We start from the raw sequence: 20,428 nt of genomic DNA on the forward strand, positions 1-20,428 counted from the left end.
TTTTAGGTGCAGTTGCTAAATAAACTCCTAAAAGCTTCTTTGTTTAAATTTAGACAAAAATTTCCAGCATTTTTCTGAAGACCAGCACATGAGTATATCCTAGTTCAGTTACCCTTAGAAATATTGAGGCCATTGAAAATTTCAGGACTACTTCCAGTATGATGATCTTACCAAAAGAGATGAAATTGGGCAGTGAAATGGCATGATTTAGTCATATGTTCAGCCAGAGATACCACTTACATATCAAATTCCTACTTCTATTGAAAAGATTAGGTTAGTAAGTTCACTGAATTGGAATGTTAAGAATTGGGAGCCAAATATTCAGTTAATTTAAATTGAAATAATCTTGATGATTTCCCTGGATTTATTTTTTGCATAACATAGAACCTCCTACATCATGAAACTCAGTCATCCATGAACCCAGGCAACTAAGTTGTATAATAACTGCTAATTTACAACATCTAAAAATTTTATTATTTTCTTCATATTGAACTCAGTGATAAAAAATACTGCATTCTTGAACCTCCCTCTATGTTTTCTGCATGATAAATTAGAAGAAACATAATCCTATTTCTTTTTCCCCGAGGTCAGGTGTTTTAAACGTTATTAATTTGATATTATTCAGAAGCAATGCTTCCATTAACATTTGAAAAAGTATTTCACTAACATTTATTATCCTGAATGAGGGTTACTGAATAGATCTGTGTCTTGTGAGACTCTTTGAAAATCTTAATCTCTTTAATAACAATCATCACATGTTCTGCTGCTGTCAGGACATTGTGGGGTTTGTGGCACTGTTCTACAGTGGGGGGTATATACAGAAAATTTGTCAAAAATCCTCTTGGCAGGGCTATATTTCTCCACTGGACCCTTCCACCCAGTGTATTGATTTCCAACACTTTCTCTTCCCATTTAGTCAAATCTGGTGTATTTTGTCTGCTGTTCAAATATTCAGAGGTAGGTTGGCAGAAGCCACATGAAACTCTCAGAAGAGAAAACTCTCTTCACAGTACAGCTCAGAGAAAGTGCAATACTTTCTGCAATAACTTTATATCAGTTATACCTGCCCCAGTTTTACACATGGTTTTTATTTTTATATTTACTGGAAGCTGTTGAAAATGTCAATCATAATTTTCATTATGTCTGTTTTACATTAAAGTTGGAACAAGTTGATTTCATCATATGCTTGACATAGTCTTGGGTTTTTTGTGTTTTGCCTTTTGCAAGCACCTATGAACCTTTGTCAGTTTCAATAAATCTGCTGGCTTCCTGGGAAAATATGAAAGCACCACTATTTTTCATTTAGTCAAAGAACCATAGGATCACAGAATAATTTAGTTTGGAAAAGACCTTTAACATCATCCAGTTCAACTGTAAATCTAAAACTGCCGTCCTTCACACAGATGAAGCCAGTGAAACCACAGTGAAAATGTCAAACCACCACCAAATATGACTGGGTCAAAGAACAATGTCATCAGCAAATCAAATCAAAATATTCTCATTTTTTCTTTGTAGCAGCATTTGATTCCAAGTACAGCAGGATTTTTACTCTTCAAACCTCATATTTTAAAATATTTGGGCCATAAGTATAGTGTCCTTCCACAATAAATAATAATCTGGACTCATCCCTTTAATATTCTTAGTGGAATAGTCCAGATGTTGGATTTAAAAGATTTCAAAAAAGCATGGTACTGGTAAATTGAATCTGGACTGGTTTGGGATGGTTCCAAACAATAATGTGTAAGTGGCTTAAACGAGAGACGTGGACTCAGTGTAAAATGTGGGCTAGTCATAGCATTTTTTATGGTATGCAAAAAATCCTGGTGGATTAATGTTTTGCCTGATATTAATTAGCTTCCCACAAAGTTTAATGTTCCTGTCTACTTCAGAGCAAAGGTTCTCATTTAAGGTATTCTATTTGTAGTTTTCTTTCCTATAAATTAACTGCAGAAAACCACAGGCAATGCAGGGCTGCCTCCAGGGAATCAGTAACTCTTATGACATCCTCAGTACATTTAGTTCCTACTGGAATGTGGAGACCCCTTGGTAACAACATCCATGCTTAGCTATAGTGCATTCCTCTGCCACTAAATTGGGAATTTTGTAGTACCTGGTTATTGATTTGGATTATGAAGGCAAAATACAAATTATACTATGGACTCCTGTGCCACCCTGCTTTTATACCTGCAGGTTAATGTATACCACAACTTATTCCTTTTGCCAACAAAATCCTTACTGACAAGGTTGACCTGTGCTACAAATAACTTTGGTAGCAAAGGTCAGCCACAGATTTTTGGACTAGCTCTATTACAACAGTTCAGCCAACCTTAATATGCAGTATAGATGGCAAAAAAAAATTAAAGGGCTTGTTGATACTGGAGCTGATGTCTCTATTATTGAAAGCAATGAATGGTCTAGTAATTGACCCACAATCAGCCCCACATCGACCCTAATTGGGGTGGGAGGCATGCAGCACCCTAGACAGAGAGCTCACCTTCAGTTTGTCCTTGGCCCTGATGAGCAAACTGCCCAGATTGCCCCACTCATTGCAATCGACAGGAGGGAGCTGTAGGAGGCAGGAAGCACCTTTTGAAAGGACTTAGAACATTTCTTACCTTTATTGTTTAGATGTCAGTGCAGACAACACCCATGGCCATCCTTGTGCCAGCTTCTAAAGGCACCTTACTCTTTCAGTAATGGCAGGAGGGACCTACATGTTCAGTGTAGCATCAGTTAAACTGAATCCTATGAAATTTAGTTCCAAAATAATCCACTAGACCTTTCATATGCTAAGGCATGAGCAGGAATTTCAGTTTAGAGATTAAAGGTAAGTAGTAACGCTGCCTTTCTTAAATCCCTCTCTTATTTTGCTGCAGCACCACAAAGGGATTTTTTCTTATCTGTAAAATTTAGACTTCATTTAAAAATATCAGCACATTTCATCTGGTATAGCTGAACCAAGAACAAAAATTTCAAGAATGATAGTGATCTGGGGACAGACTTGTCAAAAATTACTCTAGATATCCCTATGGTTTTGGTATCTTCTCTGAACAGACTATCTACAGAAATTGCTATTCTCATAGTACCAGAAATGGTGTTACCTTTCCAAGGTGCTATAGAACAGGGAATAGAAAACTTTTCCCTGCATTTTTCATCGCCTATGATTTTAGAGTACAGTTTAATAAAACATCCTGGATGCCTTAGCTTCACATTTTCACTTAGCTTCTTAACTCTTTACCTGGATAAGAAAGCATTTTTCCTACTAAATCCACAAGGGGATAAAAGCATTCTTTATCTCCTCTACTGTACAGATATCTCTTTTTAATTCGTTTTCAGGTCATTGAGAACATAATTCTGTTTTGTGGGTTTGAACATTGAACAGAGTTGTTTTGTGCATTTGCAGTTAATTCGAAATATTATGTGTTATTCAGTAGTAAAACCTCAAGGTGAGAAGTAGTAGTCTTTCCAATTTCCTCTTCTTGTGATTTTGAAACATTCCTTACTAGACAATGTGTTTCATCTGGCAATACCTTATCATGCAAAGGCATACTCTGATGTCCTCTACAACTAACTATGTTGTTTTTTTTTTATTTCTGTAAAATTTTGTAGGTATTGTAGATATTGGCCAGATCTTTTCCTTTTATATGCAAAATGTGTTTCAAATATTGACACCCTTACCAAAAACAGGTGAACATATTTAAAGCATTCCAGTGAAAAAATGTTAAATGCTATATGGCATTATCATGTTATTATGCCATCCTTGATTTGAGCTTAAAACAAAAATCAATAATTTGGCTTGCTATAAGCATAGTGGAAAAAATTGTGTTTCCATATAGGATTCAATTGTCTCAGAAATTGTCTTTGAACCAGTTGTAATTTTTAGAGAAGTTGACATATAGCTGGCATATTCTAAATCTGAATTCATTAATTCAGCACACTCAAAATGTACATAACCCCAGAAGAGACATGCAGTCTAATTTAGACTATGAAAAAAGTGTCTTCTCCCCTGCCATCCACCAATCTCATGAAGACATTAAACAAGTTGAATTAATAATTTTAATTTAACAACTCCTTCTTAGTCCTTTCCCCACACTGCCACCCCACACAAACACAAGAACATGAAGCCTTAAAAAAACAACAACAAAATGTTTGAGTAGTTGTGGAGTTGGAGTCATTCTGGTATTTCACAATTCCCTGTAATTCAAAGGATGTTTTCTTATGTGTGCCAAAAGTGCGTGCTTTAGCATGGTCTGGTGGTGAATTGCTACAATACAGCTTTTTCCATCACTCCAAAAATCAATCTTCTTCTCATCTCTTTTAAAGGCCTTATTTGCCCTCTCAAGCCAGCAATTGTACTGATTGATTATGACTAAAATTGTCCTGAGTCCCCCATACTGAGAAAGATGCCATACAAAGAGAAAAGAAAGCAGAACATTTTCATCTTTCTCTTGATTGCTGTAAAAAAAGCATTAGTCTGAAATTAAAGGTTGAAGCAGCAACTGTTTATTGGCCATGCCATAAAGCATCATCAGTTTGCATTGCTGTGAGCCCTAAACTGACATTTTAAGCGCCTCATTTATTCCCAAGAGGCTCTTTCTCAAGCTCTCCCTGTTCTGTTTTGGACACAGTGTTTTTCTTCACTTCACTGAAGAACTGAAAATGCATTCTGAATCTGAGTCCAATCTGTTTCAATGAACATATAAAAACTTTAAAATAGGATGTCATAGTGCAATGGTGATGACAGCAAATGGTTTCTTCAAATGATTATTCCTGAAAAACCTGTTTGAAACATTTGAGTACTTAGTGCTTTTACAGAATCAAGGGATCTGAATTCGAGGTGTATTTTTGAAATATTCTTGGATTATTCAAGAGTGGATTCTGTTCTCTAAGTTTGTCCCATTGAATTTAGCATGGTGAAGTGTTTCATCAGCATGATAACTAAAACCAGTGTGAAAAGGAAAACAGGGCAGCATTTCATTGCATGGCACTCAATCAAATTTAAACAGATATCATCTGTTTAGAGAATATAACACTGTGGGTGTAATTCCCATTAAAAACAACTTTTTATTTGGAGGTGGAATGATTTTGTAACTTAAGCAGAATCAAGACAGATTGACAGAACTTTCTTAAATTTCTCATGAAAACTAACCCATATTCAGCACTTTATTTCTCTAGAAATTATATGTATGAACATTTTGTATTAAATCCACAATTAAGTGCTTGATACATAATTAAGCACTTGGTAGTCTGTTAAAAGCCTAATTTTTTTTAAATGGAGTACAGCTGCTTTGGCCCCACATCTGGTGTTTGTCTACTGTTCTATATTTGCAGTATTCTGAGATGATAGAAACTGGTCCCTGTCAGAGGCACCATGACTTATTTCAGATTTAACAAGAAGAAAAAATTCTAACACTTGGTATCTTTCTGACAGTTTTCCACTGAATAAAAAAATTATCAAGTGAATAAAAAGTATTACATTTTGAAATATTAATTCTAGACACATTAGGATTGTTTCAAAGACCCACTTAAATTTTTAGTGTGCTCATGATTAAATTGATAACATTGTTAATTGTCAATTGATAATTGATAAAAATTGTTCTATTAATAGACATTTTTCGAAAATTTGGTATTTAATTAATATGATCCCAACTACAGGTCTATGTTTGTCCTCTACTTAGGAAATTCAGTGAACTCTAACTTTGGCATGATGTTGTAATATATTAAAGACTATGATCATTTAAAGGATTACTGTGAGGTAAAATATAAGGGATGTTTAATAGTATTATGCTCATAAATTAAATTGCTAAGACATAGTTTAATGATCAGAAAAGTTGACATCACTTCTTTATACATCATCTGCATTCTTTACCATGATAATGTAAATTCTAAAGACAATATGGTTTTGTGTGGAATCAGTTATATTTGGACAATAATTTGGAATAAAAACCTAACTCTTTTTAATGGAAAGGAGATATGCTTAGTCCATAATCTGAAATTTGAACCAGACCACCACTTAGGACTGTCTCAATTGCTAAACAGAGGTTTAGAAATAATGTAAAAGTAACTAAGTATTGTTGCTGGATGGTGAAAATCTCATCAAGATCAAATACAAGATCATTAAAGTCCCAACCAAACTAGCAAGTAAAGCATTTTAAAGAACAAATTCAAACTTATCAAGGCTAGTTAAAACAGATAAAATAAAAATAATGTGGATAAAATAAAATTAAAGCTAAGATGAAGAGAAGCTTGGACTTATAAAAAAAATCCCAAAAATATTAAAATCGCTCAAAACCAAAAGGAAACTGACCAAGAACAAACCTGTCAAGAACTGAGATGGATTAGGAAAGAAACTACTCTAAAATGGGACAAATACACTTATATCTATGGAATGTGTAAAGTAAGTGAAACGAGTTAGAACACCATTCATCTGAGATTGATTTACCATTTTTTCCACTTGCCAAAGCAGAAGGAAAGATGTTTTTCCACTATAGAAACTACCATATAGAATATCTAACTCTGAGCCCGAAGTTTGATTTTTTCACACATTTCAGGGAGGAATATCATATTGTACCTGGTTTAAAATAACAGCTAAATATTCCTCAGATTAAGAAAACTTAATGCTATCATTACCAGTCTAAAGGGACCTTTACTTTTTTGTGTACAGTACTTTTTTGAGAAAAGGAAGAACTATCAGGCGTTCATAACTGTATTACTTGTTTTTGGAATAGAGGAAATAGTAGAATTGGCCAAGTTTCACTTAAGGGTTATATAAGGACAATGTGGACAATAAGGAGTGGGTTAAAGCTGTGAAAGTATCAAGCTCTAGAGCCCCTGTCAATCTTTGGAACTGGTGAGAATGCTGTGGGGCAACTCTTGGTGAAAAAACCATTATTCTGAATTGTAAAGTGAAGGTTCAAGCTTACAACCTATGGATTCATTGCGGCTGCTCTGAATTTGTGGAAGTTACTCAAATGTAATTGAGGACACATTGTAATTCTGAAAGATGTTCATAATGTGTATCTGTAGGTGCCTGAGTTATCAGACCAGAGTCTGTAGCTCCAAAGGTACAGAGTATTGACACCTTAAAGAAGGGATGGGACTACTGCTGGGCTAAAAACTATTTATTACTCAGATAAACACCAGCTTCAAAGGATGTGGGATTTTAGAGGAGCCAGAAGTCAGCCATAGCTCGAGGTAGCCACAAGGTAGTTACAAGGCAATATATAACATTCTAATCCAATGGAAAATTGCCACAAAGTTTATTTTGTTTTTGTAATCTTTACTTCATTCTGCTGCACTGCATGTACTTTTATGCAATGGGCTACTATTACACGTACATATCTATACTTCTATTATAACATGTAAACTCTTAACTTACTCTATAGAGTTATATTACTACACTATAAAACTCTTCACTGTCTTACTCAATACAGTTTCTTACTTACTTAAGGCATATCCTTACTTGCAACTATAGAAACTTTATAATTTTTCTGCTTAATGTCTACGTACTTTTATTTTTACATCAATCCAAGCTTCTTCCAAGGCTGCAAATCAAACCCTTCACTCTCTGTGGAAGTTTCTATCTTTTAGTTTCCTACACAGATCAGCGTTCAGCCACTGGTGATCTCATTCATTCCCAGCTGAAAAAGCTGCTCCAGCATTAAGAGAAGAGGTTCATTTTTCAGTATTCCTTAAAAGTAGATACAGGACATTACATGCTTCACACTTTCTGGTGTTAAGTAGCCCATGACATACTAGTCTCCCCCTGCCTGAAATATTCTGTTAAAATTAGGGAGGCTGAAGGACTAAGATGGACCAGATCTTGGCCAGTGCTGAAACTTATGACACATGATATTGAATCTGGGCATGTGTGATCACAAATAAGGCTTGGAAAAAACTACAAGTTGTCATCTTATCCATCTCCTATGAAGGTTCCTCTGAGATACCTAATCTGTTATAAATCCTTTAGCAAGCGTTATTATGATTACCTTTAACAAACTTGGTTTCCAAAAAATGATTTAAATCTTTGTTTTACAGACTCTATTAACATCTAGACAGAGAAAATGGCTTACTCATGGCTTTTTCCATCAAATTTTTGTTCAAGGACAGTTAAAAAGTAACTCTACTTGGTTGATTTAGGGTTTTCTCCTCTAAACCTTCTTCATGTTTTGAAACGCCTCTCTTTAATAATAGATAACAATTTTATTTTTAGACAAACACATGTTGATTCCAATGTTATATTTGTAGGAAGTGACACATTAAACCTTGGGAAATTATGACTCACAGAAAAATATCCAGATGTATTTCTAGTCTTCTTGTTGGAGGAATGAGAACATGCTGGGAACTGGGCAAGGGCCATGAGGAACAGCCAGTTTGAGCTCCTACCTGACAAAGAAGGTATCAGGCTTTGTTTAATACCTCCATGATCATATTGTTAAATTCTTATAGTGACATCTGATAAAAAGAGCACAATCTAATGAGGGAAGCTTGACAGTGAATTCCTTAAAGACTAAAGATAAATGCTACTGTAACAATGAGACAAATGAAATTCTAGTGAAAAAGCTTCATTGAATAAGAAAAAATTACCCATGGTGAAAGTAGGACCAGTACCATAGGGGCTTTCTCCTGCTATCTAAAAAGGAATCTTTTGTGGTGAAGTGTCATTACTGTCTGATAGCACTGAGGAAAAGTAAAAGGGGTCAGCAAACATGTAGAAGATAATAGAGAAAAGAAACAGCCAAAGTTTTCTTAAAATCAAACAGCTCCAGAAAAAAAAAAAATCTTCTGATTTTTTTTTCCTAAATTACTGGATGATGTAAAGGCTGTGAATGTAGAAAATTTTATTCTAATGCAGCATTTGATAAATACATGAGTTCTTTGTGATATCTTGCATACTGTATATTCTTTTGAATAGAAACACTGGAGCAGAGCATAAAGCAACAGAAAAAATGGAAGACTTCTGAAACAGTTTAACTGCATTTTGTCTTTAGTAAAGAGGAGGATTGCTGATTTGAAAGTGTTATGATAAGTTGTTTCTCTTTTATCCAGACAATTTCTTAATACACACAGCTGTGATTATGTACTAACAAATAGTGGCCTCTTTGAGCAAATTCACAAATTCAGTCACACACCATTTTCTCTCTCCACATAATTCCTCCTACAGTCAATCACAGTCTTGCAGGTGAAGACCTGAGAGTAAAAGTTTGGGAACACTTAGAAACAATGACCCTAAATATAAAAATGCTAGAGAATAATGGCAATCATCAGAAAGAGGTTTGAATATAAACTCTTGGGCAGGGTTTACTTGCCTAGATATTTGCCTAGAGCCACATAAGACAGTCTTGGCTTCAGCAGGGTGCTCCAGAAGGTTGTAGGTTTTCCCCAGGTGCTGTGCCATATTTTCTGGCACTGTGTGAATGTCCCAGATACCATAAATCATTGAACTAGTGCGAGACATGAATGTATAGGCAGTGGAATTGAGTCCTTAAATCTACAGCTAAACTATTAATAAAACTTTTCCTTCTTTAGCACTGTCAGTGGTTTTTATTTCTGATATGTTTCAGGAATGCTAGACAGCTTTGTTGTGTCCTGAAAAACATTTTTGTAACTCCTTGATTTTAACTTACAGTTGTAGTCATGACATGTACAAATTTTACTCCTTCTCATCCAACATGCCACTGTTTCTGCAGTATTTTACCAGTGTTAGGCAGGGCTAGTTTGGCCAATATTTTAAGCTCTGTCCTCATTACATCATAAAAAGAATATCTTATAAATCTGCCTTATTAGCTAAGTGACATTTCTTGTTAAAGTGAATTTTATTTCTCTAATATTACAACATATTATGAAGCAACATTGTCAGATATCTGTATAAGTATTTATCAGTAAAAGGTGCACATACATGATTTTAATACATCAATAATTTTATCAAGGAGGGGTTATTACTTGGAGGAGGTTAAACATTGATGCTTACATTTATCCTTTATTCAAAGAAAAAACTAACTCATATTCATAGATGTAATATTTTCTTAGATGATATCATAAAAAGAACTAGTGGAAGCTATAAAAGTTATTATCTGAGAAGACTCTTTGGGTGTGCTAAATTAGACAATGAAAGAGAGAACAGACTTTAAGCTTCCTCCACCTTCCTTTTCTGCCTAAGATCTCTTCAATAAAAATAAAATTGAGCATACCACCCAGGCAAAGTGTTTATTGATGAGTAATATGTGAAATTCATGTTAGCAGTTATATTTTTAAAATATCTGCATTTTGTTTCTTTTCTTCTTCTTCTTAAAAAATGAGAGTTTGATAAATTTATTACAGTATCAAAGAAAAGATTGGGACCTTATTATTGGGACCTATAAGGTGGGGAGGAGAGAAAGGCAAGAGGTGTTATGAGATGTGCAGATGTAGACATTATCAATTCTTTTACCACCAGCAACAATGACTGACAAAATTCATTCCAACAGACTGTTGAAATAACATTTTAAACTGTTTCAATCATGTAAGATGCATCCTTGTAGAAAAGCAATAAGTTTAATGTGACCAGGTGATTTTTTTATTGCTCATATGTTCCATTCATTTCTTCCCACCTCACTAAGCTGGTTACATTTAACCAGCCATATGCCAGATTCTGACTTTTTTCAAGGTGTAACACTGTGAAAGTGAATTTTAAACTCTCCTAGCAGAAAGCAGTAGTACAGAAAAACAGGAAGATGCTGTGCCCACTCAAAGCTAGCCAGCACATTCAAGGTGTGGGGTTTTTTGCAATATTTTCTCATGAAGAGACCTACAGTGAATTGCCAGACAGATTATGTTTATTTTTAGCAAATGTCTTTCACTGCACTGAAGAATCAGAGTTCCAATTAACACAAAGAAAAAAGCAATAAAGGCTGTGCTCTCAAGGATCATTGATTTAAAATAAATTAATCCCTATCCCATGAAATTACCATTTAGTTTAATTTTTTATATTGTACCATTGCCAAAATATTTCCATATAAATACATGTTGTAATAGAATAATGCATGAAAGACCAGTGGAAAAAATATGCAAGTTGTTGTAGGTGTGTACATTAGACAACATTGAGAGTTAGTAATATATGGCTAGGTTAAACACAGAATAAAAATCAGGGGGAAAAGTAGACATTAATGCCAAGGAAATGATCTGGGCTTTTTAATTACAATCTAATGTGAGCTGCGGAAAAAAATTGGAGACATGTTGCGAAGTCAATGAAACAAGGAAAATTTGAACTGAATAATATGTTTGGGAGCCTTCAGGTAGAAGAAGGAAGAGAACATGAAAAGAAAAGATTGCTAGATGAACCAGTAAATTTAAAGGGAGACCACAGATCTCTGTGGTTAAAGTCAGATCACAGATCTGATTCGGCTGCAAATTTACTCAGAGGGAAAATTGAGCAGGGCAACTGTGGAATTATCCTCGGTTCATATAAATTGGTGCAAAAATATTGACTCCAATGGATATTAACTACACAATGCTATTTGACTATAAGGCCTCCAGGGTCTTTCTATATGGTGCAGATATTTTGTCTGCTGCCATGCTTAACAATTATACTAATTTTTTTCCTTCCTGTCACTTTTGATTTGTTTTGCAATCTCCCACCTTTCTACTGACCTCAACAATTGATATGGTGTAATCTCAAGTGTGGTATTTTGAGACAACTGTAGGTGAAATACTAAAGAAATCTAAAAAAACTATCCATTTCTTTTACTTTCTTCAGGCTACACTTTATCCTCAGCTTTCCTGATACAAATCCAAAGCAAATGAAAAGGTATGTGGTCAGATTTTGATAGAAGGAGGAAATTAGATTAATAGAGCAATATAAAGTAAAGATTTTGCTTCAGTAACTAGAGACGTGTCAATATGAGGATTTGTGACTACTGAACAACTGAAAGGAGAATTAAATGGTGCACATGGTGCACCGTGTGCACCATTTAATGGTTATATGGAGATATAAAAATATATCTGATATATCTGAGAGGTGAAAAAATTATGAAAAATTTAAATTTAGGGCAGGCAGATTGAAAGAGATATTTCTTTTCATTTCTTTTAATTGTTTTTCATTAGAAAAGTAACTATAGGTCAATGTTTTAGATAAATGCTACCAAATTGTTCTTCTTTGACTGAAACATGAATGATCCATGAACACCAAATGTTATTGTTTTTTATGTAAGCCGAAAATATTATTTTCTTTATTTCTTTGTGTAGTTAGGGAGCTGCTGTCTAAATATGCATTTTAAGGAGGATAAAGAGTACTATTACCAGTTTTCAAGACATTTCAGTCATTCTACTTTTTTTCCTTAGATACTTCTGTGTTTGTGCTCTCTGGGTTTAAGATGGCAAGCAGCTCAAAATACAAATTTCCTAAAACATTGAAAAATATATTCACTCAATTTTATTAAACATAGACTTGTTGCTGAATGATCTGGATTTTCTACTTCTTTTCAAGTCCATTATTGCCACTGGAATCTTCTTGACTGTAATCTAACCAGCATGGCAAATACCAACTCCCATCTCCTCAACATGGCAAAAATTTCTTCACCATTCACCTGTTCCATTTAGAAAGATATCTGGATTCTTTGAAATGGTGATATACATGTATGTGGATGATCATAAAATGCTGTCACTTTATCCCCATGACCTTGTGATTCAAAAGACTGAGAGCAGTGAAGTAGCTACAAAAATGAGCCATCAGCAAAATGTTATTCAAATAACTTTCCCCAAATTAAATAATTGAAAGGTGATGCAGAAGTAAATATAGGCATGAAAAAAATAATTTCATTTTATAAATGAATATTATATAAATTATTTATTTATAGAATAATCTATTCATGATCTCCAACATGCAGTCAGGATTTAATTGATCAACATGTGTTGATTTTGTTTTAATAGTAAATGTGAAATGTAATAGAAATGAAAATGTAACCAAAAATATTTTAACATACCCATATGCATAATTCTAAGCCCTCTCAATGGAAAGTTAGTTTTTGTTAGTTTATGAGGTCATTTATACAATTTCAGTTATGTCAGGGCTTTTTCAAGGAATCTTGATTTCAGACCATTGCATAGCATATTAACCCACTTTGTCTGATTACATGATTCTATATCTGTTCTGGATTTTTATTAGCTGGTATCAAACACATTTGAAAAAAAGTATGAAAATAAATATGTTTTGTCTCTGAGCCTTGTAATAGAAAAAATAGCTAGAGCCAGTAGCAGCTCCCCTGGATTTTAGAAGAATGGTATTACCCTGCCTTTCTCCGAGAGATTGCTGGTTACCTTCTGTCAGTGAGCAACTGTCTCACTGCAAAGCAGGAGCACGATCTCTTTTGTCTGTGGTCAAGGCAATTATTTCTTAGAAAGTGGAATTTCTTCACAATGACTATGTACAAGAGCAAACGCAGAAACCAAAGATGTAAGTAAATTATAGTTTTTTTTAATATTCTTAGAGAGGAGGGAAAATAAATCTCCAGTTTCATAGAAAACCATGTTTACTTTACCCTGTTTTGCTTGAATTATACCAGGAAAACAGGATCAGTATTCCATGCCAATTATCCCACTGTTTCCTCATATTAGGTGCATGAAAGAGCTTTAAAATGAAAGGGAAAAAAAAAAAAAAAGCTCACTTGTTACCATGGAAACCCTCAGAAAGTGATTGCTTGATGGCATCAACAAAGAAACAAAGATTAAATATAAGTTTAGTTCAGAAGAGCAACCTTTATTCAGGGCTTAATTAGTGGCTAGCTGTGACCTTTGATTTGACGAGGCTGACATGCTTTCCCCTGGTGGACTTTTTGTGTGGTTTGCATTAAGAAGCCAGTGACAGCAGAACTTTAAAGGCAGTTAATTTATTTTCCTATATCACAACTTTCAGAATTAACTAGTTTGCTAGCAGAGGAAAAGAGAAGCTTGCATGTGTGTCTGCTGTGCCTTTACAACACTCCAGCCCTGAAAATTCCCTGGCTTCTTAAGGCATGACTTTCCAGTCAAGCACCTCTTTGACTTTTTAAATTGCTACTGCATCAGATGGGGGAATTTCAGTATCAATATTGCCTCCTCTGGAAGCTTATGGAACAGGTGACTGAGGCAAGTGAAAATGTGCTGTGGGTCAGGTCATGAAGTATCTGCTGCTCCAAGAAAATCTAGTAAAAGGCTGAGTTATGAATAGAGAGCATGTCAGAAGCTGTGAAAAAAAGACATCCCTCTAAGAAAAATGCCATATACACACTGTGGTTTTGGGGAGAGGGCAGGAGGAGCAGAATATCGAATTCAAAACCAGATAAGTTTGGACTTCATTTGGACAGGAGCATTGCTAGGGTTCAGAGGGATATATACAGCTATATCACTGACCTCAGTTTCTGGTCCTTGTAGATTAATCAGTGTAGCTGTCCTTCAGTTTGTCTTGCTCAAAAGAAATGGATGTGCTGAATGTAGAAAGTTTAGCAGGACAGATCTCTGCTAAAATCTCTGCAATAGAAATCAATCATCTGCATCACATTCAACAAAATAAATTATCATAAATTTTCATAGCAGCAATAGAAGAAAATTATTTATATACAGGCAAATTATGATTAATCTAGCTCTTTTTAATGTATTAATTACTGTCACCATTATTATGTAAACCAGGAGCTCTTTCTATACCCAGCTGCATTCTTTCAATGTCTCCTGTCCAAGCCTGGTTATAGTGCACAATAAAAAAATTGTGCTAGGGTAGATGAGTTTTAAGGGGGTTTTGTTGCAAAGATACAGTAATTCACTAAAATGGCACAGGATGCTTCTAAAAATGCTTTTTTGAAGAGAACCTTGCTTTCACCCCTGCTAACCCCAAGGAAAATTTGTGATTTGTCCAGAGGCAAAAAAAACCCAATGAAACATGATCAGAATTCATACTGTAATTATGAGGGTGGATGTTGCAATGTTTTCTGTTTTAAAACTGTCTTCAATTTTAAGATCCAAATCTAGAAAATATCTCAATATTACATACATATTATATAAATTACATATATAGGCATATATATTATACATATATATGTACATATATATAGTACTGTATACATGGATGCTTCATTAATACATTAGCTAATTAGTAACTGAAATAACCCTAACAAACAAACAAAAAAATGATAATGCTCCTGTTTATATATCATTCAAAGGCTTTTTGAAGGATAGATTTAATCTAAGCAATTTTTATTCTGAAATATAAGGAATTATGGTAGCAGCTGCATTAAACAGTAGGTAGGTACCACATTTTCTGTGCATTTCTGGTGCTCCTTAATAAAACATAATAAAAGATGTTGAGTATATAAGTTCCAATATATGTGGAGTAAACCTTGGGATCCATACCTCCTCACTACCTCTCACTACATCTCACTACCACACCTGAACTTGTGGCATAAAATGAAAGTGAACTTTGTGGCTTTTTCCTATCCACTGAAATTATACTTCTGGATTTCATACACTCCTTAGAGTACTATAACCATTGCTTTTCAACACCCTTTTTTAATGCTTTAAAAAAGTTATAAATGCATTCTGTACTTAATTCAAAAGCACATCTGATAAGAGAGGAGAATAGAAAACATAGAGACATGATGGCGTTTTCTAATGCAAAATAGAAGTAATCTCCATATCCAATTTCTGTCTCAGGTACAAAACTGTTGCTAGAAGAATACATGCAAAAAATGTGTTCACCTACCTGTCTGTAAGAATGGGATGAAGGTTTCCTATGCATACTTTCAGCTACAACGTAATACATAAATCTTCTAAATTCTAAGCTAATCTTAATGTTTTTCTTTCCTTGTAACTTTATGTTCAATTGTAGAAAAATGGCCCTTATATTAAATACTTAGAGTATTTTATTTATTCCATAAACATTGTAACTCATGATGATTAAAATAACTATCACAAGTAATTGTAAAACTTATCTCACTGAATAAACAAAATTCAGATTAAGGCTATTTCTGTATGATTGTGTGTACCTACCTACAGACAAATAAACAGCCTCCATGCATACATTTCTCTGCACAAGCAGATGATAGAATGCTTGATCCTTCAGGATGCTTGATTCAGGATGTTATCTAGGTGATAGGCTGGTTTCTCATTTCATTGCATGGGCGTAATGGCTGAGTGAGGGGAAACCATCATAGCCAACACAGCCTTGTTACTGGGCACTGGTAAATGTGTGGTGGTAGAGTTTTCTGAAATAAAATCTTGGAATCTTAGACTGTCCTACTTTGGGGCTGCTGGGGAGGATGGTCAGGAAAAGTATTGCAGTAGGCTGCAGTGCACGTGTGGGTTTTCTGCATGGAGAGGCAGCCATCCATAGTCCCACCTTCTGGAGATGCCATGCCTCCAGGCTTCCTCCCCCAAAATGAGCAGCAGACATTCAATTTCTCATTACAATCTCTCTTGTGCCTTCACAGGAAGGCTATTACAGGAATCAAGGAAGGCTACTATCCCTGAAAAAAATAATATTGGAAAAAACTTACTTACCTATAAAGCAACTTTAAGAAACTCTCATTATTCTTATTTATTGGTGGTTTGTGTAGCTTGACAAGATAAATCACCACAACCTTGTGAAGGGTTCTGCATGAGAAGATGATTCTTAATATTTCTTTGGTCTAACACCATAAATTTGACTCAGAAGAAATGTAAGTGGAGAAAAAGAGAGTAGTGGCTAGTGTGGCAGGCAGATGTGTTTTGGGGAAGGTGTGCAGCACAGGAGCAGCACCTAGGAGGAAATGGCAGAGTGCTGCCAGAGAGATGCCGGTGCTGCCTGAGTGCTGAACTGGGAATTGGAAAGGTAAAGGAATGATGGAGAAATTAAGGGGAAAAAATAGAACTTATCTCTTGCTTTCTTCAGCTTCTTGTTTTCAGTGTATCATGGGACCTCTCACACACGTCAGCAATAACAGTCAGAGCACAATGGCAGCTGAGGCGAAGATCAGTTACTTTTGAATATTGGAAACCCTTGATAAAGTCAACAGCTACCATAAATATAGCCACAGTTACTGTCCTTTTCCAGGGTGCTGGAAATTGAATTCCCAAACTTGTCCATTCCATATGAAGTAACCTGTCAACATCAAATTGTGCTCCAAATGCATTAATGACTTCTGCCATGGCTTGATGACCATGTAATGTCCACAGGTGCTACCTGATGTATGTTTGTGAAGAATCCTTGTCTTGCTGAAGAAAGAGTTTTGTGTATACTGATAAAGAAGAAAATTCTGTGAAATTCCAGTTTGTAGGAATATTTTGTCCTATCTGAATTCTTTGGTCTATTGCGTTGTCCAATATATTTTCTTTCATTGAGAAGGTCCCACTTGCAAACCTTTTTATCATGGATTTACTGTTCTTATCTTCTTTGTTGCCCCTTACAGATGGAATAACCACTTTCAGGCTTAAAGAACTGAGTTGGCATCTGTTGAGTCATGTTATCTTACAGTCTGATCAGCCCATGATTACTTCCATCTTCTTTTTGCCTCTTAGGGCAGTAAAGAGACCTCGTCACTGAGGCTGTTGCTGCTCAAAGAAAACAGCAGCCTTCAATATAGTGTGTGCTAGGAGGTAAAGTGACTGGAAAACCAAATCTCATTGGGGAAAAGAAGTGTAGCTACTGACCCAGATACATATAAGAAAACTCTGCCTCTTTCCTTAAAACATCAGAGACCTAGACAACAAGGGAATATCTCTTCAGCATGGTATTGAGACAGCTTTCTTCATGTAAAGCTATCCTGGAATAGCCCCAGGATATTCCTGCTGCTCCATACCTTTTGGGGAAGAAGAGTTCAACGCAATAAGGTAAGGCTGAACAAGAAGAAACACATGATCTGCAGGAATACAAATATCTTTGAATATTCACATCGCATGGATAAAACCTTTATACAAATAAAAAATACAACTGTGACTCAATAAGTCAGGGGCTTCAGGGTTAGAAAATTTCTACTTGTAGCTTTGAAGGGAGCTCATGGTGAGCTGAGAGGGTTGGCTTATTTGAAATTATTCATGCTCATTATACCCATGTTACTAAGCAGTAAAACTGAAGGTACATGTCCCTGACTGAAGCATGTTGTGTAAAGGAGCTACAATTTTTTCTTTGACACTTTTTCAAGTATCTGTGTAGACTTCTAAAGCAGACATAGTTTTTTCTTTTTCTGCTTCTAGACAGTACAAATAAATCAAAAATATTGAAAGAGAACTGTTTCATAATGCATCTTTTGAAAGGTTAGTAGTCTGACCAAACTCAACACGCACAACTTACATGATGCTTCCAACTGCTTGGCAGGAGTCTGCCTCGGGAAGAAGAGTAGAATTTTTGTCCCTGTAGAGGAAATGCTGAAATTGTGGAGAAAACCTTTACAAATCAAAAGCTAACAGTCTGCCTTGAAAAGGGGAGAGAAAGGAATAAACAGTGTAGGTACAGATTCAGAACTGACTTTAAAAGAATTGTCTGAGAGCAGAAGTCAGAACAGCAGAAATGCAAGTGGAGAACATAACAAAGAAATTCAGCCAGCCACTTCAGTTTTATGGAGGAGGAATCTGGGGCAGTAAAAAAGCTTAATAATAGCTTTGACTTCATTAAAAGATTATGGTTTAAATGCTTGGGGGGGGGGGTTCTTTCTTTTGCATAATTTAGTAGAATAGTGGACAATGTACAACAATTCAACAAAAAGGAAAAATCAGAAAGCTAGGGACATCTCATAGAAATGCATCTGCTATTATTAAGGATCATAAAAAGATGATTATTAAAAAGTACAAGCATATGCAAATAATGTAATTTGGATTATGTGATTTGAGGTGCATTAGGGGAATTAGCAATGCATGTGCCACACCACTGAACGTTTATGTTTGAAAGGTCATTTAAAACTAAGAAGATATCAGAAATATAAGTGTACTACTGGTTTTCATGCACAAATAAAACTCCAGCCTGCACAGGCTGGAACCAACTGCTGCTATGTTCATCAACAACACAATTTCTCATTAGTAAAACAGCACTTACTGTGTGTTGGTTGGTCTTTTAGAAGGAGTCAAATTTTAAAACTTTTAGGACTGCACTCCAATAAAGACCAGACATCTGGGAAAACCAATAAAAAGTTTTTTTAAAACTTGAACTGCAGATAAGCATAGTCTGAAGTGATCTATATTGAAAGACAATTCTAGTTGTTAACTTGAGCAAACAGAAGTCTGGTTGTTAGAACCTAAATTTATAATACTGCAGGCTGATTTAAGATATAAATTTTTGAGTGTAATCAGTCATAAAATACTACAGGAATTTTCAATTTGTCCTCTCCATCATTTAGATTTTGAATACAGATTGCTCATCTATATTCAAAAGTCTCTTAAAGAATTACTATCAACCTGATTGCAAAGTTCTTACCCAAATCCTAGAGTTTGTATGCAAGTTGAAAAGAGCATTATTGTCATAAAATGTCTAAAACCTACAAAACTCTGGAAATCTCAAAAGAACTACAGCCTTCCTCTATTAAGAACTCTATACACTGCTGTAGCATTGCCACCTACATGCCTACTCAGAAAAGGGGAAGAATCCTTGAGAGGTTCAGAACACAGAGAATCTATTCTCCTAAGGGAAAATCTGCTGTTGCTTATTTTTGTATAAAGTTCTAAATTTAAAAAAAAAAAAAAAGAATTTCATGACTGCATATTTGTGCACTAGAAGTCCTGATTTTAAGAACAAATCTTATTTTTGCTTTGTTTTCATAACTGATCAAATTTTTTCATATTGCATTAAATTTACTTTCTCTGTAGGAACAGCACAGGAAAGAATACCTCCATCTGACCTCCAGTACAGGTCTTAGCATCAGACAAAACCTGTTTCTCTGCCTCTTTTCATAATCAAAACTATTGACAGGATGAAAATCCCAATCTTTCTGAGAGATTCAACATTTTTTTCAATAAATGAATGAAAGTTTTAGCACACATTAAATCTGAAAAATGAAAAAAACAAAGAGCGTTGTATTTCAGTGACTTATCTCCAACTTTGACCAGTCAAAAGACCAAGCATAGTACATGTCTGGTGACACCTGCAGAAGGAAAAAAAACATAGTTTTAATAAGCATCTTTCAAGAACCTCAAAATATTAACCAAAATCTGATGAATCATTAAAGGTATATTTACTGGTTGTAAAGTATCAATCAAGACCTAAATGATGCATAAAGTCCATCATTTTTTCAGCAGTTATATCTTCGAGATTCTTCAAGAGTAAAACCCAGATACATTTCTGGAGGTTACTTTTAAAACATTCTCCCTCCTTCCTCTTTGCACTTCCCCAAAGGGACAGAGATCTCAGATACGTTAAACTGACATTACAATGTGAGCACAAAAGACCAATATTTTGCCTCTAGCTCCTATGAAAGCATTCCACGTCTCATTTTTACTTTTGAAAAGTTTATAGGTTTGG

At 35.0% G+C, this 20,428-nt stretch overlaps 1 protein-coding gene across 5 annotated transcripts in view; it reads left to right on the plus strand.

Annotated features, from left to right (window-relative positions):
- RALYL (RALY RNA binding protein like) overlaps positions 1-20,428 on the plus strand; it is a 373,569-nt gene that overhangs the window by 253,025 nt on the left and 100,116 nt on the right. The window contains exon 1 of one of the 5 annotated variants that reach the window (XM_036400861.2): positions 13,296-13,429. The exons of the other annotated variants lie outside the window; for them this stretch is intronic. Coding sequence (XP_036256754.1) covers positions 13,393-13,429 — 37 coding nt within the window. The 5' untranslated portion in view covers positions 13,296-13,392. Of the gene's footprint in view, positions 1-13,295; positions 13,430-20,428 lie in introns of those variants that run through there. 5 annotated transcript variants of the gene reach the window in all.

The sequence above is a fragment of the Molothrus ater genome, chromosome 1 (assembly GCF_012460135.2).
Source record: "Molothrus ater isolate BHLD 08-10-18 breed brown headed cowbird chromosome 1, BPBGC_Mater_1.1, whole genome shotgun sequence".
Lineage (NCBI taxonomy): Eukaryota > Metazoa > Chordata > Aves > Passeriformes > Icteridae > Molothrus > Molothrus ater.